Source organism: Engystomops pustulosus, chromosome 4, assembly GCF_040894005.1.
Source record: "Engystomops pustulosus chromosome 4, aEngPut4.maternal, whole genome shotgun sequence".
NCBI classification, from domain to species: domain Eukaryota; kingdom Metazoa; phylum Chordata; class Amphibia; order Anura; family Leptodactylidae; genus Engystomops; species Engystomops pustulosus.
Window position 1 is genome coordinate 52,257,250 of NC_092414.1, and position 26,166 is coordinate 52,283,415.

Genomic DNA, 26,166 nt, shown 5'->3' on the forward strand with positions numbered 1-26,166 from the left:
TGGTGGGTTGTTTGAGATTAAATCAAATCAAAAGATGAGGGAGCACTGTCTCCGTCTGGAAAAAACAAGGTTTAATCACCAGAGGCGACAGGGCTTTTTTACTATGAGAACTGTCAATCTGTCGAATTGCCTGCCTCATGCACTGGTCACAGCAGGGACCACAGAGAGCTTCAAGAAGGGTCTCGGATGCCTTTTTACACCTAAATAACATTGATGTTATATTATTTAGAATTGTTTCCCCTAAATCCCTTCCTTATGCAATCCCTTCTCTTCCTTGGTTGAACTTGATGGACAAGTGTCTTTTTTCAGCCGTATAAACTATGATAGATGCCAATAGGGACCAGTACAGTAGAAACCCCTAAGCACTGACCTTATTTTGTAAGCTACACCTCTCCATGAATTAATGTAGGGGTATAGTTAACCCAACAGGTAGACCCCCAAAATATGCATAAAGAATGGTGCATAGTAAAAAATATCCATTATGTCATCTTGTGCCCAGCTCCTGCCACTGAGATAAACACCCCAAAAATCATGATGCATGTTTTCCCGGGTACAGCAATACATCATATGGGGCAGTAATCTACAGTCTGGGCACATAGCAGGGCTTAGAAGGGAAGGTGCGGCATGTGACATGATGTATAAGCTGTTCTTAGTACATCAGGGTAACAATATGGTAATCTAAAAATCCAAGGATGTATGATAAATTCGGAAGCAATCTTTCATATATAGTCCTGTTTTTTCTGGGCATGTCTCACAGTGATGAATGGTGTCCTTCCGAATGCCCACCCTGCACCTCTTCTGTGTCCTTCCCTTCTTGGCAGTTTGGGGAACTTCTCCTGGAACGTGCCGCCCTGGTACAATGCGCGATGTGGCCTTGCTTCCAGAAGTGCTGGCACTCCCCCCTTCCTGGTCTCCAAAAAGAAAGTACTTTATTACCACCTCTTGAAATTCCAGGTTCCAAGTTCCCCTCTGGCCTGCACATCGATGTAGCACATAAGCATTATATAGTGCTATCTGCATGACGCTTACGACCAGCTTCTTGTACCACACCCTCTTCTTCCGCATGGTGTTGTATGGCTGAAGCACCTGGTCCGACAAGTCCACCCCTCCCATGTAATTGTTATAATCTAAAATACAGTCCGGCTTTGGGGTTTCTGCACTGGTACCTTGTACTGGGACAGGGGTGGTGGCATGTCCATGTATTGTGGTCAATACAAGGACCTCTCTCTTGTCCTTGTACTTAACACACAATATAGAGTCGCTGCATAGTGCCCTGCAATCGTGCCTTTTAAATTTTTGCCCAACCAGCGACTTGGGGAGACTTCTTTGATTTCTGCTTAAAGTGCCGCAAGCCACTGTAACATCCAGGAAGGGGAGCATTCCCTTCATATACCCCGAGCTTGTCGGTATATCCTGATTTACTTTCGCACAGCTTATACATCTTTACGCCATACCTTGCCCTCTTATTGGGCTGGTACTGGCTGAATTGAAGTCTCCCTTTAAATTGTACTAGAGACTGGTCTATGCTCACATGTTTGGCGGGGGTATATGCCTAGGCAAACTTGGCACTAAAATGATCTAATATGGGTCTGACCTTAAATAATAACTGGGGTCATATCTGGGAGGGCACTGTGTGTTGTCAGTGTAGTGCATAAACTTATGGATGGCTTCAAAGAACATCCTGCTCATCACCATGCGGAACATCGGGGTGTGCTACAGAATGTCTGTGGTCCCTGATTGCAGGCTTCTTTACAATCCCCATAAGAAGTATTATGCCCCAATAATTCTCCATCTCTGCTGCAGTGACAGGGGTCCACCTGTGGGGTTGTGCATAAAGGAAGTGGGGTTTTTAGCAAATTTAATTCCAGGGTGGCCCACAAAGTCGGGGACCTGAGGGGTATAATTATGTGGGGGCTAACCACGTGTGGTCAGTGGAAGCCCGATGGTGAGTGACGGTGAGTGATATCATCTCCACTTGCTGACTCAGTGTCGGGTAAGCATCTTGTATGCCTCCAACACGGTGCACGTCTTCGGAGACACTGCACACAAAAAAAAAAACAAAACAAAAAAAAAAAAAATGCGCACCAAGCCACATGGACAAGCCGCACAGGTGGCACACACAAAAAATAGGGGCTACAAATGCACCTAGCTTGCCCTAAGACACCCTACCTACCGCTAAAGATATTGTGCAGCGCTATTCACACAGCGCACTAAAAAAAAAAAAAAAAAAAAAAACTGATGATAATTTCTCATAAATGTAGTCATGTTGTCCCTTAGAAACAAGACTGTGTCCTTGGATACGGCCACCTATGGTGGAGGGATTGCACAAAGAAACAAGTCCATGTCTTGTGGTAATGAACGCTGAAGCCAAGCGGTCAGACAGGACTTAATAGCGCATGCCTGGCCGCCAAAATGTGGGGTGGTTGTATCCAAGGAAGCTCTCATTTCTAAGGGACAACATGGCTGCATTTTTGAGAAATTATCTTCACACAGGAACATTTAGTTTTAATAACATCCAATTGAAGAAATGTTTGCATGTGGCAAATGAATTGAATTAAACACTTGCCTTGCCTTATCTCGTTTCTTCATTGTAGTCACTTCTCCCGGGCTCTGACTGACTTGTGAAGGGGGCGGGGCAGAGCTACAACCTCACATGACTCGTGCAGACATCATGTGAGGACGTAGCAGGGGCTAATTCCACCTCCTCCTGGTTGCGATGCTCTGCAGCTCTAATGTAGGGGGCCAGGAGGAGAGGGGACAATGTGGAGGAGGCAGGAGGAACCTGGGGCATTCTCCCAGCCACCTGTGACGACAGGACAGAGCCCAAAAACCGGGACTGTCCTGGCAAATTCGGAATACTTGGGAGGTATGCATACAGTTGTGCACTGTCTGCTGCCATATATATGTGCAGTATCCAGAACAAGTGGAAGATGCATTCTGTCATCCAGCCATTATTTGCTAGCCCACTGTATCGGATATGGTGCTCATATGGGAAAAAAAAAAAAAAAAAAAAAAAAAAAAACAAAACTGTATATACAAAACATGGTCATGTGCATGAATATGGCAATATGTTTACAGAGGTGACCTTGTACTTATAATCTAAATGAATAATTAATGTATATCAGAGCCATGAGGCGCTCTGGTGATGTGAGCCTAAGCACCTCAGGCTCATTTACATCCCCCCCCCCCCCCCCTAAAGTTCACTAGAATGTCCTGAAGCCATAAAAAAAAAAAAAAAAGTGCCATCCCCTAGAGGTAACAAACAGGCTCGTAAGGACAGTCTACCACGTGTGATGGCACATGTGGCGTTTTGAGAGCTTTTGGCCCGTTTTTAACTAGCCCATCAAAACACATGCATTTTTGACCAGTTTGAATTAAGATAGTTGGTCAAATCCGGATGCGTTTTTTGATGCACTGCTTAAAAACGGGCCAAAACTCCACGTGTGCCATCACCCTTAGGAGCGGTTATAAACTACATTGAACACCTGCACAGGATCCAGCACATTCTGATAAGAACCAAATACTACGGTGCTGTGTCTAGGAATGTGATCTAGGTAGCATCTACTGTACAACTCAAATAATGACCCCATGTAGGGGTGTACTGAATTACAGTAACACAACCCTGGCCTTTTAATAAAGCAGAAAGACATTAAAGTTAAAAACATGTTTAATAAATTAAATATTCACATCACAGGGCACTAAAAGTCACAGGCAGCAGGCAAGTCAATAGTGAGGTCTTCAAATACAGGACTGAAGGTCTCAAATGGATCTGAAAAGACAATTAAGGACATTAGAGCAATTTAGTCATAGGATGTCTGGCCAAGATTTAGGCCCGAGAGATGTTCTCTAATACATGAGGACAGTAGTACAGACTTACCATAGTTTATTACATCACATTCCATTGGTGAAAGAATCTCACTAGTAAGAGCTTCAAATCGTTCTGCATCAACCAGAGACATATACAGCGAGACCCCAGCAAGGCAGCGGTCACTGAGCCGGTGGTCTTCAGGGACCTCAAAGGTCTCAAAATCTATTCAGAGAGAACATTGTTGAGTTGCCAATGCCCTATACATGTGGTCCATAGATTCCATCCTTACAATAGGCCAATAATATCAAAGTCTATTGAAACCCCTTTGAAGCCAAGAGTACATGAAGCCCATGGCCTGTTCCAGTATGTGACCATGTTAGTAATACAGAACATGACCTGCAACGTGAAGACATGCACATACCAAGAGGATTGTATGGGATGAAGGTCTCGATATCTGGATAAGTCTTCTTAGCCTTTAGATGTACCTGGCCCTTTTGCTGTACCTAGGTTTGAAGGAACACAAAAGTTCTGCAGTAAATTATTAAACACTTGCATTTTAGCCAACTTCATTATCTGCATGTAAAACACATGGCACTTGTTCCAACAACAAGCGTGTCGGTGTAAATGCATCTGTGATTGGGGCCTAGACACCCTGCAGCATTTGAGGGCTCTTTCACATGATGCATGGTGTCACTTTTTTATGTCTTTTTGATGCATTCTAAAGGCTTCAGCTTTGATCACATGCTTCGGTTACATTGCATTTTAGCAGATGCAGTGGAAACTTAATGTAACCTTAGCATGTTATCAAAGCTGAAGCCTTTAGAATGCATCCAAAAATGTGATGCAACGCATTGTGTGAATGCGCCCTCAGTTGTAGTAAAGGTGCACAAAAAAAAAAAAAAAAGCTTGTGTAGTGCTCAAACATCTCAGACATGATTTGTAATTGAATCAGTGGGTTGAGTTGTACTGCATGTTCCACAATGTGGGAATTTGGCCACCACTGCTCAACTCCAATCCAACAAGGTAATCTCAAAGCATGTATAAAGTCCTCATACCCCAGTTATGAATAGCAACAATAAGCCAAGTGGACAATAAGACATTTCTAATTAATTATGGCAATTTTATTAGAGAGGAGTAATTTGGGACCCTGAGGCAGTGCTCACATGTGACATTTGCATTACCAAATGCAACACAAGCGCCACGTGAGACTATAGCCACAGGGTGCAGACAAACATTTTGCTTACAATGTAACTAGAATAGAGGGGATCTTGTGCCAATTGCAAGAGTTTCCTCTGAAACAGATGCCCTTGGCACAAGGCTCTCCCAGTTCCATTGCAACATGTGTCCACATCCTTAAACAGATTAAAGGGCATAATTTTGCTCAGCTTTATTCAACAGGGGCACTCACTGGAAACACACACATGCAATCAACCAGTGGCCCGTCCCATGCTCTAGCATTGCATTTGTAATCAGAGGCCACGTGTAACCTCACCCACCTTTGTTGGGCAGTGCCTGGCTTGCACGTGTTGGTTCACATTTCCTAGGGCTTTCCTGTGTGGCAGCAGCTTCGCTGTATTAAAACCGTCAGACTTCACATTCAGAGCTTTAGAAAGTCGAGTAACTGGAAAGAACAAAGACCAATACAACTTCTATATTACAAAAACTTGAGTATCTTGACTTTGCTTTTTTTTTTTAATTATAGTTAGATGGGGGGTCACCCAAAGCAAGATTTAGGGGACAATCACATGTGATGTTTGTATTGGGTTCTGAAATGCAATTCAACCACCAGATTGTCTTGTCCCAGTCCTGATTGATTTCCAGCAATCAAGAATGAGCACCATCTATTTCAGCCTTAGCCCGGTGGCACACAAGGCATTTTGAACCCATTTTTGGGCAGATTTTTTTTCCGGTTTTACCAATTATCAAAAAAAAAAAAAAAAAAAAAAAGAACGGATGAGCTTTCAAAAAAATTCATACGTTTAACGGACTGCTTAAAAACCGCCCAAAACGTCACGTGTGCCACCAACACTAGCAGAGCATGTGACCACAAGCCCCTCCCCATTAATGCCAAAACAAAGACATGAAGGCAGAGCACTTGGGGTGCTGCCACAATCTTTTAAGACAAAACCAGTAGTGTATTCTATAGCCATCACCACGAGTCAGATCATTGGGAGAATATATCACTCAATCAGTATGAAATAAACAGCTCCCTAGTTTGGGCCATTACACAATTAACTTACATGAGCCTGGGTTGGGCTTGGAGTGGGAATAGACATCTCCATTTTCCTTTTCCAGTTGCAGAAGAACATCCATTATACTCAGCTCAAAGTCCTTAAAAACTAGGATTTAAGGTTATCAAGTAATAAAAGATTCATACATAATGCCTTAACCACAATTCAATACTGGCAAAAATTCAGTCCAAACCATTCAAGTGTTATTAAGTGAATGGCAAAACTATTTAAAGGACATCTGCCATGAGATACTGATGTAGACTCCTGTAACATGCCCATTTGTTGTCTGGTCATCTTACCCCAGAGCCTAGAGGGGCTCAAGTGCCAGAAGGCCAGTCTCACATTCTGATGTCTTACATGTAAACTCTACAAGAGGGCACACATTTCCCTGGAAAAATAAAACCATGTGATTGGGCCAAGGCCCGCCCACTGCGCACAAGCATCACAATATAACTGCAACACTGGCAGAACATGTGACCACAGCCCAAGCACCTCTGTGACCTTAGCATTTTAATACAATTTTACTTCACAAATGGCACTTGTGGCATATTGTGGTTTTTTAAAAAAATTCCAAGCCAACTGGTTCCTGCACAAGGAAAGGTACAATTTATCAGAAAAACCCCAATACAAGGCACCTTTGGCAGAGCTAAAGCTATGGAGATGTAGCTGAAGCTACCAAAACTTCAAAGATATTCCAGATACTAGTGAAGAGTCAGGGCACTATATACTGAACTATAGGGCATCATGCACAACACAGCTGTATCATGGCCCCCACAGAGGTCTATGGCACCTGGAGACAATGTGGGGAGGAAATGGGGTCTCACCACACCTTGGCCAAGCCGGGGGTCACTATGCAAAATATAGACATGTCCTATATTCTACCAAAATACAGGAACAACCACTCAGCTTTCTATGGAGAGGTGAGGAACACTCACCCAGATTACAGCCCAGAAAGCTCACACTCATGTGCCTGAGGCTTTACTCACCAAGCAAATCTGGAGAGAGAAACCCTATAGTGATACAGATTACATCATTTCCAGGGGAAAAAATCCCTCATAATTCCACCAAAAATAATTCACAAGAGCTACACATATCTGTCCACACAACCTCTCCATACTTACCCAGCAACCACTTCACTCAGCAGGAGAATGTACTGAGGAAGTGACCGGCTCTGGGTCCTTTATACTAAGCCGCTCGTTACATCAATTGCCTCCACCTGGATTCATCACTGGAAGGGTGAAGACACACATGGGGGGACATTTACTATGGCGTTTCCGCCAGTTTTGTGGCGCTCTCACCACATGTTCTGCTCTCAGACCTATTTATTAGCTGTCGGGGACAGAAAAAATGACTTTTTCCGTCTGCTCCGACTCTTCTCCGAAAAGGGGCGTGGCTTTGGCGGAGTGGAAACTCAGACAGAATTAATATGTGTCACAGCCCTTTTTGGGCGCTGTAAACTGGCGGAAAGTAGACCAAAAGAAAACTGGTCTAGCAGAGACTGTTGGACACATTTCTGGTGCTCGGGACAGATTTTGGTCCCAGGGACAGAAAATGGTCTCGGGGACAGAAAATGGTCTCGGCGCCAGAAATGTCTCTGCACAGCTCTACAATATTAAATGTGTATCTTCTTTCCCAGAGCAGGTCGGTAACAAAGCCAATGCAGACACCGACACATTAAGTAAATGTCCCCCATGGCGTTTTTGGGCCGTTTTTGGGCCGTTTTTACTAAGGGCGCGTTCACACGTTGCGTTTTGACCTGCGTTTTCATTGCGTCTGAAACGCATATACAACAGCTGAGGAGAGGTGATTTGACTAATTACATCACTGTTAACGCATGCGTTTACAAAACGCATCGTAAACGCGATGTTAACGCATGCGTTAACAATGCGTTAACGCAAGCGTTTTGTTAATGCATGCGTTAACATTGCGTTTACAAACGTAAACGGTAATGTAATTAGGCAAATCACCTCTCATCAGCTGTTGTATATGCGTTTCAAACACAATGAAAACGCGACCAAAACGCAACGTGTGAACGCGCCCTAAGTGCGTTTTCAGATCGTTAAAAACGCGTGCGTTAAACGCATCAGTTTTTCCGAAATTGCGCAATGAAAACCGGACAAAAACGCATGCGTTTTTAAAAAACAGATGTGTTTTTTAACGCATGTGTTTTTAACGATCTGAAAACGCACTTAGTAAAAACGGCCCAAAAACGGCCCAAAAATGCCATGTGTTTCTTCACCCGAAGGCTCAGGGCGCGTTCACACGTTGCGCTTTGGTTGCGGTTTCGTTGCGTTTTAAAACGCATAACAACAGCTGAAATGAGGTGATTTGCCTAATTACATTCCTGTTAACGTTTGCGTTTATAAAACATAGCGTTAACACATGTAAATAGTAATGTAATTAGGCAAATCATCTCTCCTCAGCTGTTGTAATGCGTTTTAAAACGCAAGGAAACGCGACCAAAACGCAACGTGTGAACGCGTTTTGACCTGCGTTTTCATTGCGTTTAAAACGCATATACAACAGCTGAGGAGAGGTGATTTGCCTAATTACATCACTGTTAACGTTTCCATTTACAAAATGCATCGTAAACGCGATGTTAACGCATGTGTTAACATATGTGTTAACAAAGCGTTAACGCATGCGCTTTGTTAATGCATGCGTTAACTTTGCGTTTACAAACGTAAACGGTAATGTAATTAGGCAAATTACCTCACATCAGCTGTTGTATATGCGTTTCAAACTCAATGAAAACGCAGCCAAAACGCAACGTGTGAACGCGCCCTAAATGTTTGCTTGCATTTGCGGATTTGATGTGCGTAATTGCATGTAGATGTGTCTCTTGGAATGAGGGTGGTGGCACACGTGGCGCTATGAACCCGTTTTTAAGCAGTCCTTATGTCCTTTAGGCCGTTTTAAGCATCCGTTTTTTTAAAAACGCATGTGTTTTTTCCATTTTTTGTCTGTTTTTTCCAATTATCATACTTATCATAATTGGGGAAAAAACGGACAAAAACAAAAAACAGGGATGTATTTTCGTAAAACACCGAATGCGTTTTCAAAACACATGCGTTTTTTTAACGGACTGCTTAAAAACAGCCCAAAAAAGGGTTCAAAACACCATGGGGCAGATTTATCAAGCAGTCTGAAAGTCAGAATATTTCCAATTGCCCATGGCAACCAATCACAGCTCCTCTTTAAAATATTCATGAGCACTGGTGAAATGAAAGCTGAGCTGTGATTGGTTGCCATGGGCAACTGGAAATATTCTGACTTTCAGACTGCTTGATAAATCTGCCCCCATGTGTGCCACCACCCTTAGTAAAATCGCAGCGATCTTGTTCTCCCTACTGTTTGTTCATGTAATCACATGCATTTCAAAGCTCAGGCCACAAACAAATGCGTTTTCAACCCCTTAGCGCACTGCATCCAATATATTGGACGCAGAGCTGATGCCGGTTCATCTGAGATCTGAGCCGAACCGGCATCAGGATACAATGGTTGCCAGCTGTGACTAATAGCCGGCACCCCCAGTATAACACCCGCCGCCAGAGTGGGCTCCGATCGCGGGTGTTTAACCCGTTAAATGCCGCGGTCAGTGCAAGTGACCTGTGTAGCGCCACCGAGACCCCTCTGGAGCGAGCATATGGCTTACTGTTATGTATACAATTGGGATAATTGCAATCTCACATCTGTATTACATTAGAAGATTTAAAATGAGTTTCCTGGAGAAAGAGAATGTAAACTCGCTGTTTATACATGTATAGTATTTGTGACCGTTTTTGTGGAACGTTTAGGGTGCGTTCACACGTTGCAGTTAAAACTGCGTTGCAATCAGCTTTGAGGTGGTTTTAGGTGAAGTTTTGTCAATTGAATAGGTGAAAGACATGAAGGGTGCGTTCACATGTTGCAGTTACAACTGCATCACAATCAGCTGCATCACATTTGTGGAGCAGGTTTCTCCTTCAAAATCAAATTCACTCGTTCAGTTCATGTCTTTCACCTGTTCAATTGACAAAACTGCACCTAAAACCACCTCAAAGCTGATTGCGATGCAGTTTTAACTGCAACGTGTGAACGCACCCGAACTGAACGGGTTTATTTGATTTTGAAGGGGAAACCTGTTCCACAAATGTCATTCACTCATTCAGTTCATGTCTTTCACCTGTTAAATTGACAAAACTGCACCTAAAACCACCTCAAAGCTGATTGCGATGCAGTTTTAACTGCAACGTGTGAACGCACCCTCAGTCCAATGACACCTACCCTAAGTGTATCCAGGAGTAAATCGTGCTAGTATCAGTAAGAGAGAGATAGAGGACAAGCAAGGTGGGAGAGATCAGATGAGGTAGAAATCGCATTGTAAGAAAGAAGATTGACACTGACAGAACACTGAGGGCGCTGTCACACAGGACGTTTTGGCTATGTTTGCAAACGCAGACCAAAACACACCCATTACTTTAATGCAAAACACTGGCGGCTTGGTCCCGATCGCAGGATCGGGCTGCGGCCGTCCCCCATGGGTGCGTTTTGGTCTGATTTTGCAAACACAAACGCAGCCAAAAAGTCCCGTGTGTCAGTGCCCTTAGGGGGACAAGGACTGCAGACACACTGGGGGTATTTGATGCCAAAAAAAAATAAGGGTGTTAACAAGACACAGCACAAACAGCAATAATGCCCCTGGGGGAGAAGAAGGGAGGGGGAGAGCGGGAAGAGTGAATGGGAGTATGGGGCAATATAGAGTATATTGGGGTAAACTTACAAAAGAAAATGTGAACAGTCCTGCTGACCACGGAAACCCCGAGGGGAACGGTCTGACTAAAGAGCGGACTAAGGGCCACATTTATCACTTTTGTGCGCCTAAGTGTAGTAGTTGCGCCTAAATTTGGGTGCACTGTTTTGCCAGAATTATCACAAGCTACAACCATCTGTGATAAGTATATTTTCTGCCTCTTATTAATCACTTTACTTTAACACAGTTTAGGCGCAATGTTAGATTCAGGCACTTACATGTGATCCTGCTACAAGCTCCTCTCTGCTTCTCCCACAGCCCAGAATGAAGATAACACTCACAGCAGCACCCAGGTGTGTGACACCCTGCACCCAGTGACCTCCTCAGCAGTGGCTTCTCCTGGAGGGGATCCCCCAGTGCTGGTCTCCTGCTGCACCCCTGTAATTCTGCACAATATCCCCCTCAGACACTGTGAAGAATTACATGGGGGACACTTGTTTGTAGTATCTGCAAACTTCTGCAAGCTTCTGCAAACTTGTGCAAACTTCTCTTGCTCTTGCTGTGAGCTCAGGTTTTGCAGAATATTTTGTAAATAGAAGGTGATGAACTGTAAATAGAGTCTGCAGCTCCTGTCTGTAATGTATCTATTAGGGCACATTCACATGGCCGTCTGCGGGGACGTACATGCGGCCGCAAATTTGAGGCCGCATGTACGTCCCCATAGACGGCAATAGCGGCGCAGCGCAGATGCGGTGCCACACATGTGTGGCACCGATCCGGCCCGCACACCGCAAAAAGATAGAGCATGCTCTATCTTTTGGCGTGTGTGCGGCCGTGCGCCGCTATTCTCTATGGAGGGAGGAGGGGTCACCTCCTCCTCCTCTCCAGCACATGGCGGTATGCCTGCACGGCGGGCATACCGCTGTGTGAATGTACCCTTAGATGTACCAGTGCCTGGCTGAGCTCTGCTGCCAGAAATGAGCTCTTCTGCAAAGGGGCTCAGTGCTTTCTTCTCAGATAACGCCACCTTCGGGCTGGAGTGTTTTTGCGCCCGTTTTTGCGCCTAAATGCAAAAGTCGCACGTGATGAATATCATTAGGCGCAGCGAAACATCTGGAAATGAACGATAGATGAGGGAAAGCTGGTTATTTTAGCTGCGCGGCTAATTTGACGTTTAATCGCAAAAATGGTGCAAAAACGGTGCGCCTAAACGAAAAGGCGCAAAAACAACAGAAAAAACAAGTGATAAATGTGGCCCCAAGTTTGAAATACAATATGAATCTCTAAACAAGTATTCAGCGAATAGATCGAGAACATAGTTAACAATTAACAACAATATCTAGTCTAAACCTCTGATAAAGGGAAGCGGGTAGGTAGGAGGACCCTGCTCTATAACCCTATTCCCACTTTCGATTGTGAAGCAATGTCTTGAAGCATATCAGGTAGCCAGAGGATGTCAAGGAGAGTAATCACTTTCTGCAGTCTAATAGCCTGGAGGATGATCTTCCACAGCAGCAGGTGCTCTGTGATCAGCAGGTCTATGTCGGCCTCTGCGTCTCTGAGGTCTGCAAAGGGTTTGCGGAATAGCTGAGCTGGTCCCATAGGTGTGGGCATACATCCCAACATTTCTGGAAGGGAAAGAGGGACAAAATGGCGGCACGCGTTACATTTATTTAATTGAATTAAATAGAGCCTTGTGTCTGGGAAAGCCTTGGGAGGTGTAGACATGACGTGGTCCCTGCTCTGCGCTAACCCCACACATCCCTCAAAAGGATTCCCTACCTAATGTTTTACTGCAAGTTTGGGACCTGGAGGGAATATCCGGGACAATCTCCCAGCTGCCCGTGACAGCGGGACGGAGGTGAAAAACCGGGCCTGTCCCTCCAAATCCGGGTGGGTTGGGAGCTATGTCTGGTAATGAGTGGAGTGAGTATGTCGGAGCTATGAGTGCGTAATGTCGGCCACTCATGTACATCGGGGGCCGGTATGCTGGTGTTAAGGTCTTCTTATGAGGAGACACCCTTTTTATATGAATTGTTTCTCCTGTCCAAATTGATTTAGACAAAGTTCACGCAGTAGGATTACAACAGATAATAAAGGTATTACAGTATAATTCCCTCTTGGTTAGAGGCAAAGGCAATTTTGCTTTATTCCAGGAAGTGCACAAATTCACAAACTGGGGACATTCCAGTCTTATCTCAGATGCCAACACCATCTTTGGGTGCAGTCTCAGATGCCATCTTTAGAGTAGAGTAATTTCACAGTAATTGTAGACAGTGTACTGATAACATGAAGAAAGGTTGTATATTTTGTGCACACAAAACTGTAACCTTAAGATTCCTCCCTTCACATTGAGAGCGGCAGCTAGTGAGGGTATGTCCCCAGGGTGTCGCACCACATATTTTTGATCCAAGTGCCACACCTGTACTCAAGGGGAAGCCCCAAGAGTAGGGAATATCTTGGTATCTCAGTTCGTCTAGTACTGGCTTTAATTCCTTCCGCTTAAGTAAGGTGAGGTGTGAGAGGTCGGGGAGCAGTTACAGTCTGGACCTCTGGTACTGAATGTCGCCAGCTGCCTGGGTGTCATGATTCTGTCTCCTACTGGTGGCAAGTATGCACATTGCTTGCTGTCATGATTCTGCATTGTGACTTCCTCTGGTGGCAAATATGCAGATTGTTCACTGAACTCCCTCTGGTGGCTGGTGCTCTGCACTGCAGCCCTATCCTGCCACTTCCTCCTGAGTGTTTCCTGTGCAAGTTGTCAGTGCTCGAGTATTGGGTCTCTACCCAGTGCTACAGCCCTCTGCCTGCTCCGTGCCATAGTGTCTCTCAGACCTAGTGTTTGTGATCAATCCGTTCCTGGCTCCGACTCTGGGCTGCAGGCCCCTGGCAGCAAAATTCGTCCCACTTTGCAGGGGGATCTGGTGAAGACCCGGGGGCTTATAGGTTCTACACCCCGGCACTTATGAGGCATTCCATCCAACCTGCAATGTTAGAGGCTCTGTGGACCCTACAAATAACATCCTTGGGTTGGTCCTGCGCTGGTGGGGATGAGCCCATAGAGAGCAATGTACCTCATCAAGTTCCAGGGGGTTACCAGCAGAAACCTCCAGCACTGAATTGAACACCTGGTGTAACACATTATGTAGCACAGGAGTAGATTCAGGCAGACCCTGGACCCTGATATTGTTGCGCCGTCCCCTGTTCTATGCATCGTCCATTTGATCAGCCAGGAATTGTAGTTGATAAGCATATTAGGGCTTATTAGGGATTGAGACACATATGTGGCAACTGAAGGAAAGTTAGTAGACATTGCACATGTCCCACCCAATGGGACCTGGCCGAGGCTTGGATAGGGGGATTATTTGAGGTTAGTGAATGCGGAGAGGGCTGGTGGCAGTTATACTACACTGTGGACTGACTGGCGGCAGTTCTACACAGCGGGCTGACTGGCGGCAGTTATTCTACACTGCGGACTGACTGGCGGCAGTTATACTACACTGTGGACTGACTGGCGGCAGTTCTACACAGCGGGCTGACTGGCGGCAGTTATTCTACACTGCGGACTGACTGGCGGCAGTTATACTACACTGTGGACTGACTGGTGGCAGTAATACTACACTGTGGACTGACTGGTGGCAGTAATACTACACTGCGGACTGACTGGTGGCAGTAATACTACACTGCGGACTGACTGGTGGCAGTTATACTACACTGCGGACTGACTGGTGGCAGTTATACTACACTGAAGACTGACTGGTGGCAGTAATACTACACTGCGGACTGACTGGTGGCAGTTATACTACACTGCAGACTGACGTGGCAGTAATACTACACTGCGGACTGACTGGTGGCAGTTATACTACACTGCGGACTGACTGGTGTCAATTATACTACACTGCGGACTGACTGGTGGCAGTTATACTGCACTGCAGACTGACCTTGTGTTTGACCCGTGATGTAGAGCTTTCTGTTTAAAAGCTAATTTTTCATGCATATTCTATTTTTTTTTTTCATCTGATGGCAAATATCATTAAACGGGTGAAAGAACCAAAACCATTAAATGTGATGAAATTGATGTAAAAGAGGGGAAGAAATATAACTGTAGTTAGTTCTTTAAACATATATAAAATTTTATTAATCTTATCTCTTCCAATCTCAGTAAATGTCTAAAGAAGGTTAACATCACAGAGTTTGGGATTTTTACTCATTCTACCAATGTCAGGTTAGAAAAGCAGAAGCATTTACAAGAAACAATAGAATGTCTACAAATAACCTAAAAAATAAAAATAAATCCAATATATGCATTCAAATAAACATGCACCCAGGTAATAAGTCCAATGTAATGGGAAAGAAAATGTGGAAGTTGTGGTTTCTATGGATCCATTGAAAATGATCGTCTTTATTGAAAAATGTTTGAAATGTCAGGACAATACGTTGTGGCTGTTGTATTGTTTCACAGGGTGAAATTAGGTTTTATGGTTGTTCTCCATAACAAACAGTGTTCCTTTTGTTACATAACGTTCTCAAATAGTTGCAATGACCTCATAATGTTGTCATCCTGTAATAAAGAAAACAAACAGTTAAGAAAACCCTAGTGTTTTAAAGGAAAAGGTAAATTCTCCATGTTTCTAAATGTTAGGCTATAAAGCAGCGCACTTTATTGGTTTTCTGCACCCTAAGGCTGGAGCCACATTGGACAGACGGCACCTATAACAATATCTATATCTACTTGTTTTCGTAATATATACAACTGCTAAGCGGTCCATATTGTATAGACTAGAGATGAGCGAGTATACTCGTCCGAGCTTGATGCTCGTTCGAGTATTAAGGTACTCGAAACGGCTCGTTGCTCGGACGAGTATTTCCCCTGCTCGAGATCGAGCATTTAATTAAACAAACACAGTGAAGAACAATGAAGAATAGAATAAAAACAGTGAACACAGGATCATTTAAGTGAAAAACACAGTGAAGAACACAGTGAAGAATAGATTACAGATGTTCGGCACATCTGCTTACTTGTCGGAAGATACACACGGAACGGGGAGACATCGCGCACCAGGGAGACATCGGGCGCAGCAGAGACACATCGGGCGCAGCAGAGACACATCGGGCGCAGCAGGGAGACATCGCGCGCAGCAGGGAGACATCGCGCGCAGCAGGGAGACATCGCGCGCAGCAGGGAGACATCGCGCGCAGCAGGGAGACATCGGGCAGCAGGGAGACATCGGGGAGACTTCAGTGGAAGAAGAGGAGCGGATCCCAGGACAGCGTATCTCCTCTCCCGACAAGTAAGCAGATGTGCCGAACATCTGTAATCTATTCTTCAGTGTTTTTCACTTAAATGATCCTATGTTCACTGTTTTTATTCTATTCTTCACTGTTCTTCACATCTGCTAACTTGTCGGGAGATAATATACGCGCGGAACAGTGAAGAATAGATTGCAGATGTTTGCATACATCTGCTAACTTATCAGAAGACATTCTTTTTCAATTAAATAACACATTTTATTCCCGAACCATGGTCCCTTTGAAAAATGCTCGAGTCTCCCATTGACTTCAATGGGGCTCGTTATTCGAGACGAGCACTCGAGCATCTGGAAAAGTTCGTCTCGAATAACGAGCACCCGAGCATTTTAGTGCTCGCTCATCTCTAGTATAGACCAAAAGCAGTCATATGAAGTCAGGCTTAGCTCTTCTTTTTATGTATTATGTGATCTACCGTAACAGCAGGATGAAATATATAAAGGTGGGGCAACCCCAAAAAGATTCAACATTACAGCAAGAAAAATCATGTCTTACCTCTTGACATGAATCAATAAATTCATCCAAGGTTACAACTCCATCTTTATTTTTGTCCATTTTCTGGAAAAAAAATTACACTTTTCACATTGCAACATGTAGTAAGTAGTAAGTGAAGCAAAGTCCAGATAATTTATTTAACCCTCTGTGGATCTATATCCTTATTAAAAGTGAGCCATACAGCCAGGTTCTAAATCTACAATCCTAAATTAGGCCCTATTCACACAACAGCATGGAGGCAGGTGATATGGCGTTCAATTTGCGGTCAGATCACGGCCTTTATAGGTGTCTATGACACCTGGACACAGTGCGGTTAGGACGCGCTGTATCATCACACCGTGACCGAGACAGGGGGCTGCCGTGCAAAATGTAGGGTCAGAAAGTAAGAGTTCTCCTTTAATTAAGGCCACCTTATAGACGTGTGGAGACTTAAAGCCATAGAACCTCCACTTCTTGTAGGTTATACTTGTTGTTAAGGGGGCTGCATTTCAAGGTAGCAAAAGGAGGCACCGTTTTCCATTTAACACCTTGGAAAACATCTGTACAAAATGTAGGACATGTCTTTTATTTTGCTGTATTATGGCAGCGGTGGTTTGGCTTCCTATGGAGAGGGGAGGGGTGAGGAGCTCTCACCCCTCATCTCTCCTGCGCCTGGGCAAGCAAACATTCATGTGCAAAGGACTAGCAAATTGTACTGAATAGGGATGATAGTGGCCGTACTCCTGAATGACAGGAGAATCTCCCTGCTTCTGTCTCCTTGCATGCACTGCCTTCCCTCTCATTGATGGACCATTGATCACATGCTCAGGATCGAACAGCAAGAAATCCCGGTATTGAATAGTTTTACTTTATTTATAGGAAATCAACTAGTAAAAAAAACAAAAAAAAAATAGAAATACTCACCTCCACTCCTCTTTATCTTGATCCCGGTGCTGTCCGTCGGTAAACTTGACACACCGGGATCACCTAAAAAACAAACTTATAATTAACAGTACAGAGCGCAGGGACAAGATATTAAGCACTCTGGGCTGCTAATTATGCATGGCCTTGCCACCTCCATCTCCTATGCTGGGAGCATGGGACAGCAAGGTGACGTCACGGAGTGAATTCATGCCTGTTTTCTAGTTGATCCTGGTGTGTCAAGCTTAGCGATGGACAGCATCGGGATCAAGGTGAAGAGGAGCAGAGGTGAGTATTTGTAGGTTTTGTTTTTCTTAGTGGTTGATTTCCTTTAAAACTGGAAAGTTACCAAAATGTTGATGTATCGTGCATCCCTATTGTATACAATGGGGAGATTTATTATGCCTTTTCTGCCACTTTACTGGCGGAGATGGCACATAAATCTCCCTTTTCCCTGCCAGTTTCCTTGGCTTCTTCAACCCGAACGCCACTTTGGACCTATAAAGTCTGATCATCTCAGTAGATATGGGCTTTGGAGTGCTGGAGGGGGGGATTTGAAGAGGCGTGTTTTCATGAATTACCCCCTAGTATACTGAATCCAATAGAAGTAAACATATACTAACCTGAAAAAATAAATCCACATGCTGCTTGGGGGCATCATCTTTGAGCACAGGATAGGTATATTTTCCCATCATGTCATATATGGCTTTAACAATGTCCATCATTTCCTATGTAAAACATTTTGTATGGATTAGACTTGAGAGAGATGCACATTTAAAGCTGAAACAAGTTTGTTTTTTTATAGACTCAAGTATAAGCCATTTTTTCAGCACATTTTTTTATAAGACGAAAAACTCGGCTTATAATGAATATATAAGGTAGTTTATGAAATCCAAATAACTCTTTTTAACAAAAGTTGATAAATAGAGAATTAGATTAATAGGCTTGTCCAGCCCAACCCCCCAGCTGCTTTAATAACACCCTGTGTTAAAATAACTAATATAAACTTCCTTGACCCTTCCCCTACCGAGTTACCTAACAGACTTAAAGACCTAACATGTGCCTCTGAAGGCAGGTCATCTATGTCAGTACCGAAGGCCCATCACTGACTGATCTGATCAGTGACTAGCTGCATTCATGATCTTCCTCAACTTTCATGTCACCTGACAACAGAGGGACAGGAGCTGGCACTGGGCACACTGCACCGGAACAGAGGGATGTGGGGGATAAGTAACTTTTTATATGAAGATGTGTAAACAAATGACCATAGATACATTAGTGTTTTCATATTCCCAGTTTTATAAGCACACAGTCATTTGTTAAATATTGCTATTTATTAGAATTATTTCACAATGGAGCAGATACAAACTAGTGAATGAAAAAGATTATCTTATGCACACTGAATTTTTTACCAAGAAAATGTGACATAGATTTGCATATGCAGCTAATTTACATATAATAGCACATCCAACACATCTTTCCAGGTGCTATTTAAACAAGTACATTATTTTAACCATTAAAATTTCATGGGGCTGACTCAGGGACATAACTGGGGTGTGAAGGGGGGTGGGCTGTATCTCTCTACAGTTGTTATTCCTCCTTCTAAAGTACTAGTTCTTTACTCTGTCACTGACGTGGATGACAGGCGAGTTGAACCTGCTTAGTGATAATGTGTACTGACATAAGCTGGTTCCAATAAAGCTGATCAGGATTCAACAAAACACCCAACAAGTAGCAGGTCAACAGATAGGCAATGGTGAGTTTCAGTAGAACAGTACTTGGCAGTGAAGGGATTCTGGGAGTCCTACCAATCTGATTTTGATAGACCATGAATATTGTGAACCTGGTAAAACATCTTTAAAGATCAGTAGAGGATAGGACTAGTTGTAAATGTGGATTCAATAATTGTCCTATTATGCAATGGAAGTATAATCATGAGTGATCTCATAGATCTCCCACTATATACTAGAATGTCTGCAGGACAACGGTTTCTATGTCATTAAAGGTACACCAGGGCTGGTGAACCCTGGGAATCTGTAGTCTGAAAAGGACTATGATGAAGTTTGTAGCAATTGTAATAGGTAACATCATGTTAACAAGTCTATTCCAAATGTCTGTTATTAATAACTATAATAAATATATAGCATGATATATACCTCTTTGTTGATGTATCCATCTTTGTTTAGGTCATAAAGATTGAACGTCCACCGGAGCTTTTCATGGATCGTTCCTCTTAACAAAATTGACAGCGCTGCTACAAAATCCTACAAGAAAAATACAGTATATTAGTAATGAGCATAAAATGACATTAATAATAATGGTTGTTATGATATTAACAAAACCTTAAAACAAATATTTTTTAGATATTTATTTTAGAAATAATTGAGCTTTTAGAAGCTGTCACTGAATCTTCCTACAGACCACAGCAATATTATGCGGGACAGAGAAAATCTAGGAGTTTTCAAATATTATATTTCTGAGGATAAGGAATCTTCCATAGGATTTAACACATCACTGAATGTCCCAAAGTCACTCACCTATGTTACATCTAATCTTCTAAAGAAGCAGGTAAATTATTGTCATTTAGAGGGATATCTTCAACTGCATAGTAACATTTTAATAGATAACTATCTCCATGAAAATCAGGATCGTAGTTCAACCTTAAATATTTTTTCAATGATAATAGTATCATAGTATATAAGGTTATTAAAAGACATCAGTCAATCATCCGTACCTATTAATCCCACATTACAAAGTGTTGATCCAGATGAAGGCAAATAAAAACCCTGCAATACTGATGGCAATTGGCACAAAGTAGGAAAAAATACCGACCTCTAATATAATAGTTAGAATAACTCCCCGGATCAACAGAAACATACTGTTTTTCCCACATGATGTGATATTTTTACTCTCCGTAATGACATCCAGGCCCGTGGAACCCCTTAACGACCGGGCCCTTTTTTGTTTTTCATTTCCATTTCTCACTCCCCACCTTAAAATTTTTTTTACTTTTAGACGTAAAGAGCTGTGTTATGGCTTGTTTTCTGCGTAACAAATTGCAATTCATAGTGACGCGATTTAATATTCCATGCCGTGTACTGGGAAGCGGGAAAAGAAATCCAAATGCAGTGAAAATGGTGAAAATTTGCATTTGTGTCATTTTCTTGAGGGCTTGGTTTTTACGGCTTTCATTTTGCCACCTCCGGGCACTAACTTTTTCATACTTTGGTGTACGGAGCGATGGTTGCTGTAATTTTTTTGCGACTTTTGATGATGTTTTCAAGGCTACCATTTTTAGGACTGTACAACCTTTTGATCACTTTTTATTGAGTTTTATATATTTTGCAAAACGGCAAAAAAAGGGCCATTTTCGATATTGGGCGCTATTTTCTGTTACGGGGTTAAACACAGTGAAAAAATGTTATTATATTTTGATAGGTCGGGCATTTTCGGATGCGGTGACACCTAATGTGTTTGTTATTTTAACTGTTTATTTATATGACTTTTGGGGGAAGATTTGAATTTTAGATTTTTTAAATATTTTTTTAAAAAGCTTTTTTTTATTTTTACTACTTTTCAAATCCCCTAGGTTGTCTGATTGATCCTACCATATACTGCCAGTATATGGGGATTTTTCTTCTTATTCATTACAATGTGCGATTTGCACATTGTAGTGGATGGGTTAAAACCCGAGGCTGTCATGACAAGAAGGGTGTGATGATCTTCACCAAGATGGCAGTGCCCATGCGTTGTCATCTTGGATGGGATAACACCCGCAATCGGTGCTAGCACCAATTGCGGGTGTTACCGGTAAGTGTTTGCTGCAATATGCAGCAAAGACTTACTGGCTATGGAAAGGGCTCAGCCCGTGAGCCCTCTCCATGCACCCGACGTGCGCCGTACTATTACAGCGCACGTCGGGAAGGGATTAAATATTCGCCATTACAACCTCTAGTGACAGACAGTTCCACAGTCTCACTGCTCTAACTGTAAAGAATCCTTATCTATGGCAATGGTAGAACAAACTTCCCTCTAGGCATAGAGGATGCCCTGGCCAGAGAATACCATTCAATGATAAATAAATCCTCTACACAGCATTAAATAATTCTATCAAGAAGTGTCCTTAATTCACTGATATACACTCACCGGCCACTTTATTAGGTACACCATGCTAGTAACGGGTTGGATCCCCTTTTGCCTTCAGAACTGCCTCAATTCTTCATGGCATAGATTCAACAAGGTGCTGGAAGCATTCCTCAGAGATTTTGGTCCATATTGACATGATGGGATCACACAGTTGCCGCAGATTTGTCGGCTGCACATCCATGATGCGAATCTCCCGTTCCACCACATCCCAAAGATTCTCTATTGGATTGAGATCTGGTGACTGTGGAGGCCATTTGAGTACAGTGAACTCATTGTCATGTTCAAGAAACCAGTCTGAGATGATTCCAGCTTTATGACATGGCGCATTATCCTGCTGAAAGTAGCCATCAGATGTTGGGTACATTGTGGTCATAAAGGGATGGACATGGTCAGCAACAATACTCAGGTAGGCTGTGGCGTTGCAACGATGCTCAATTGGTACCAAGGGGCCCAAAGAGTGCCAAGAAAATATTCCCCACACCATGACACCACCACCAACAGCCTGAACCGTTGATACAAGGCAGGATGGATCCATGCTTTCATGTTGTTGACGCCAAATTCTGACCCTACCATCCGAATGTTGCAGCAGAAATCGAGACTCATCAGACCAGGCAACGTTTTTCCAATCTTCTACTGTCCAATTTCGATGAGCTTGTGCAAGTTGTAGCCTCAGTTTCCTGTTCTTAGCTGAAAGGAGTGGCACCCGGTGTGGTCTTCTGCTGCTGTGGCCTATCTGCCTCAAAGTTCGACGTACTGTGCGTTCAGAGATGCTCTTCTGCCTACCTTGGTTGTAACGGGTGGTGATTTGAGTCACTGTTGCCTTTCTATCAGCTCGAACCAGTCTGCCCATTCTCCTCTGACCTCTGGCATGAACAAGGCATTTCCGCCCACAGAACTGCCGCTCACTGGATGTTTTTTCTTTTTCGGACCATTCTCTGTAAACCCTAGAGATGGTTGTGCGTGAAAATCCCAGTAGATCAGCAGTTTCTGAAATACTCAGACCAGCCCTTCTGGCACCAACAACCATGCCACGTTCAAAGGCACTCAAATCACCTTTCTTCCCCATACTGATGCTCGGTTTGAACTGCAGGAGATTGTCTTGACCATGTCTACATGCCTAAATGCACTGAGTTGCCGCCATGTGATTGGCTGATTAGAAATTAAGTGTTAACGAGCAGTTGGACAGGTGTACCTAATAAAGTGGCGGTGAGTGTATATTTCCCACACAATAAATATTTCCAGAGGCATTGTTTCCATAAGTAACATACTGTGGATTTAAAAATCAGCTCTCCTTGTACATCTGTGGATCTAAAATTGCCGGATGACAATATCAGTTTTGCTTTTTTGACATTTTGGTGCCATATTTTTTCATGACATTTATAAAACTCACACTTTCTGGTGGTTCTCATATACTGCAGGGAAGTCTATTCTATTATCTAAAAAAAAACACTTAAAAAACCTGAATTGTTTTGTGTACTAAAGGCATTGGGGAGATATATCATAGGTCTACCCCAACCCAACCGCTCTGCCACCACCAGAAACATCAGGAGGCTACAGAGTAGAGGTGGCATGAAGGGGAAAATATTCCCAAGTCCTGGAAGGTTTTCAAGGCATTGCAATTATTTCTGGGTTGTTTATGCCTGAAAAATTATACATAATCTCAAGGTGCCTCTCCCAAAAACACTATTTAAACCAGCCTAAAGAAATTTAAGGATAAAACTCTTTCATTCAGAGCACTTTACAGTCATCTCACACATTAAAATTGATCTTTTTCATTTACTTTAATAAAACAATAAATTACCTCAAATTTTACTGATCCAGACTGAGCAGCATCAAAAGCATTAAACAGATAATGAGCGTACATGCTGGCATCTGTTGGGAGAAAAATTGTTTTGTTTCATATTTTTTATTATTTTAAATTGCAAGTAACAACAACAAAAAGAACAACATAGGAACAATTAGTATATGGATGATACATATATGTACTGACAATGTACATTATGGTTGGCATACAATAAGCATGTAGGAATAATGTAGATAGTATACTAAGAGACATCATATGCAGAACCATAGATTTTCTGTAACTGTACAGGCCCACAACAAGTCCATGACAACATTCAATTTTATTCCAATTTTGTAAAAATAATTTACAAAATGATTTTTTTCAGAAGAGCTTGACGTACCCTACTATGGAAGGGGCCTGACCTATCATACAGTGTATCCCGCTTAATCCTTTCAATCCTGACAACAAATTTTGATATCCAATACCAATCAGTCTTAATTTCTAAGGACATCCTGCACAAATATAATGTCCTAAGTAGCCTGAAATACGCTGCCCACTTTTTCAAAGGCAAAAAAAGGCCTTCCACTGAGTCACTATGTCTCTACTGCTTCCTCATTTGTTGACTTTGCCTGAGAGTTGAGGGCAAAGACCTGCTTCATCATAGCCACCCCTGAAACCAACCTGACAATGCCTGCTGCTTAGGTCAATGACTGGCGTTCAACTGCCATTAAAGCTGATACCTAGTCATCAAATATTGGATACAGCAGCAGAGACTCAGTGTTGTACGGATGGGGGATTAAGCAAGTAAGTACCAGGCTATTTGCTCTTTTAGCTTCTTCCCAGCCCGTGCCTGTTTATTTTTCTTTTCTGAAATCCGAAAACCGAACCCCTTTCAATGAAATTTGACACCTTAAAATAAAGCCTGATAAACCAGGGGCACTTACTCATAGACCAGGCACTGTCACTGTGGTAATATTCTAATGTTTGTTATACATGGCCTCCTTCCTTCTAAAAGAAACTTTTACAAATATGCTAATAAGTCTGAAGGGCTCTGGGCATTTTACAGAAGCCCTCTGTGCTCTGGCTTCACAAGCTATTGTTACACTTCAGCAGAAGTCACAGTCTCCCCCTCCACCTTCTGTAATTTTGGCAGCATTTAACATACAGTGGGGAGGGGGGAGTGCCATGGCCTTTCAGGCTTATTAGCATAATTGTAAAAGTTGATATAAAAAGAAAGGAGGCCATGGTTAACAAACATAAGCCAGGGTAACTTTGAGTAAGTTACCGTAGTTTCTCATGCTTGATTTTGATTTAGTATATTTTAGACTAAAGACTTTCAAAATGAAAAAAGAAAATCTGTAAAAATGTATCTGTAAATCAGATAAAATCCGGTAGATAAACCAGTGTGGCACCAAATGTGAGTTGTATGTGTTGCCCATGTATTCATCACTGTAAGGTTGGTGCTGTAGGACCTATTGTGCATTGGTGCACCCAGAGTCCCAATGCTGTCACCTAATGTGTATGTAGCCAAGAGACTGGATATATTTAAGCCATACTGATCTATCACTAGTTAGCATGACCTAAGGTGCATAACAGCTCATGTCCTGTTGGTCAACTTTTCCTTTCGTTTAGAATATGCCACCGCTCCTTTGCTCTTCTCCTTAATGTAGATCATTCGATCAATAGTCTATCTCCTCACTGTGTGCAGTACAGGGAGATGCATAAGGACATGATTACCAGCTAGACACGAGTGGATGTTCCCTTCTGCATCTTAAATTAGAGATCATGCCAATCTGTTTCCAGTCTACCTAACAGGAGAGTCTTTTTTCTGTGCAGTTCTTTGGTGCAAACTTTCTGGTGATCTACAATTTAGTGTGTAAAATAATTTATCATTTTATGAAAAAAAATACACTCACCTCCATGCGGAAAGAACTGTGAATAGATTTGCTTGAAAGTATCTTCATTAACAACTCCACTAGGACACTCCTATATAAATGTAAAATAGAAAAATAATTACATATTTGATAGCTGTTACTTTTGTTCATGATTTTATTTTATAAATTGCCTTGAAAAAGTCCAGATATACAATATACAATATCCACAGCCTCCCCAGGTCCAGTCTGGAATTTACCTTCTCATATAAGCCAAAAAGATTAGTCTTACAGAATCCCTCATAAACCCATGTTGATGCTGGGTTATAAGATTCTGTACAGTCAGATACTCCAGGATAGCATCTGTAACAAACCCCTCAAATATTATACCCACAACAGAAGTTAGACTCACAGGTCTGTAGTTTCCAGGATCACTTTTTGATCATTTTTTGTATATTGGCACCACAATTGTTATGCACCAGTCCTGTGGAACATAACCAGTGCTCAAGGAATCTTCAAATATTATGAACAATGGTCTGTCTATCACTTTACATAATTCATGAAATACTTCCAAAAAGAAGAGTGGTAAACTAGAAATGCCTTCTTGAATTTAGGCCATAACAGGCCAAGCACTAGTACATCTTGCAGGGTAGAGTGTAATAGACACATTAAGGTAAATGTCTACTGAAACACTATTACCCTTCCATCTTTATTGTATGGATTTATGATCATTTGCCAATCCCCTGCCAATTTTTCAGGAACACTATTTAGTAGACTCCTCAGTTGAAGAACTCCAGAAAGGATTGCTTCTTTGTGGCAAATGTTGGTAGTACTCTAAAGTTTAACATAACCTTTCCTTAATATTCATAATAGTCAATCATCTGCAAAACTCT

The 26,166-nt window shown here is 42.6% G+C and overlaps 2 protein-coding genes across 5 annotated transcripts in view; both read right to left on the bottom strand.

The window, feature by feature from the left end:
• Nucleotides 1–3,649: 3,649 nt before the first annotated feature.
• On the bottom strand, nucleotides 3,650–7,278 carry LOC140128959 (securin-like). Of its 2 annotated transcripts, none has more exons than XM_072150637.1 (6): nucleotides 7,161–7,278; nucleotides 6,049–6,147; nucleotides 5,305–5,429; nucleotides 4,230–4,311; nucleotides 3,878–4,030; nucleotides 3,650–3,769 (listed from the first exon to the last, which is right to left on the bottom strand). In XM_072150637.1, the coding sequence occupies exons 2-6, from the start codon at nucleotides 6,119–6,121 to the stop codon at nucleotides 3,699–3,701; spliced, it is 504 nt and encodes a 167-aa protein (XP_072006738.1). In that variant the 5' UTR covers nucleotides 6,122–6,147; nucleotides 7,161–7,278; the 3' UTR covers nucleotides 3,650–3,698. The 2 variants fall into 2 exon arrangements, with proteins under 2 accessions (XP_072006738.1, XP_072006736.1); XM_072150635.1 differs by lacking the exon at nucleotides 7,161–7,278 and adding an exon at nucleotides 6,975–7,035.
• A 7,601-nt stretch (nucleotides 7,279–14,879) lies between these two features.
• Nucleotides 14,880–26,166, bottom strand: part of KCNIP1 (potassium voltage-gated channel interacting protein 1) — a 262,914-nt gene continuing 251,627 nt past the window's right edge. For all 3 annotated transcript variants that reach the window (XM_072145907.1, XM_072145908.1, XM_072145906.1), the window contains 6 exons: nucleotides 25,319–25,388; nucleotides 23,421–23,491; nucleotides 19,630–19,737; nucleotides 18,097–18,201; nucleotides 16,574–16,636; nucleotides 14,880–15,332 (listed from right to left, as the gene is read on the bottom strand). In XM_072145907.1, the coding sequence (XP_072002008.1) occupies nucleotides 15,285–15,332; nucleotides 16,574–16,636; nucleotides 18,097–18,201; nucleotides 19,630–19,737; nucleotides 23,421–23,491; nucleotides 25,319–25,388 (465 nt within the window). In that variant the 3' untranslated portion in view covers nucleotides 14,880–15,284. The remainder of the gene's footprint in view (nucleotides 15,333–16,573; nucleotides 16,637–18,096; nucleotides 18,202–19,629; nucleotides 19,738–23,420; nucleotides 23,492–25,318; nucleotides 25,389–26,166) is intronic.

Bases quoted from the DNA above. Each gene is read 5' to 3' on its own strand.
- LOC140128959 (XM_072150635.1), bottom strand. From the start codon at position 7,005: ATGAGTGTGAGCTTTCTGGGCTGTAATCTGG. The intron at 5,430-6,048 runs GTAAGTTAATTG...TGTTCTTTCCAG, and splicing joins CAAGCCCAACCCAGGCTCAT to TTACTCGACTTTCTAAAGCT. The intron at 4,031-4,229 runs GTATGTGCATGT...CTCTCTGAATAG, and splicing joins CATCCCATACAATCCTCTTG to ATTTTGAGACCTTTGAGGTC.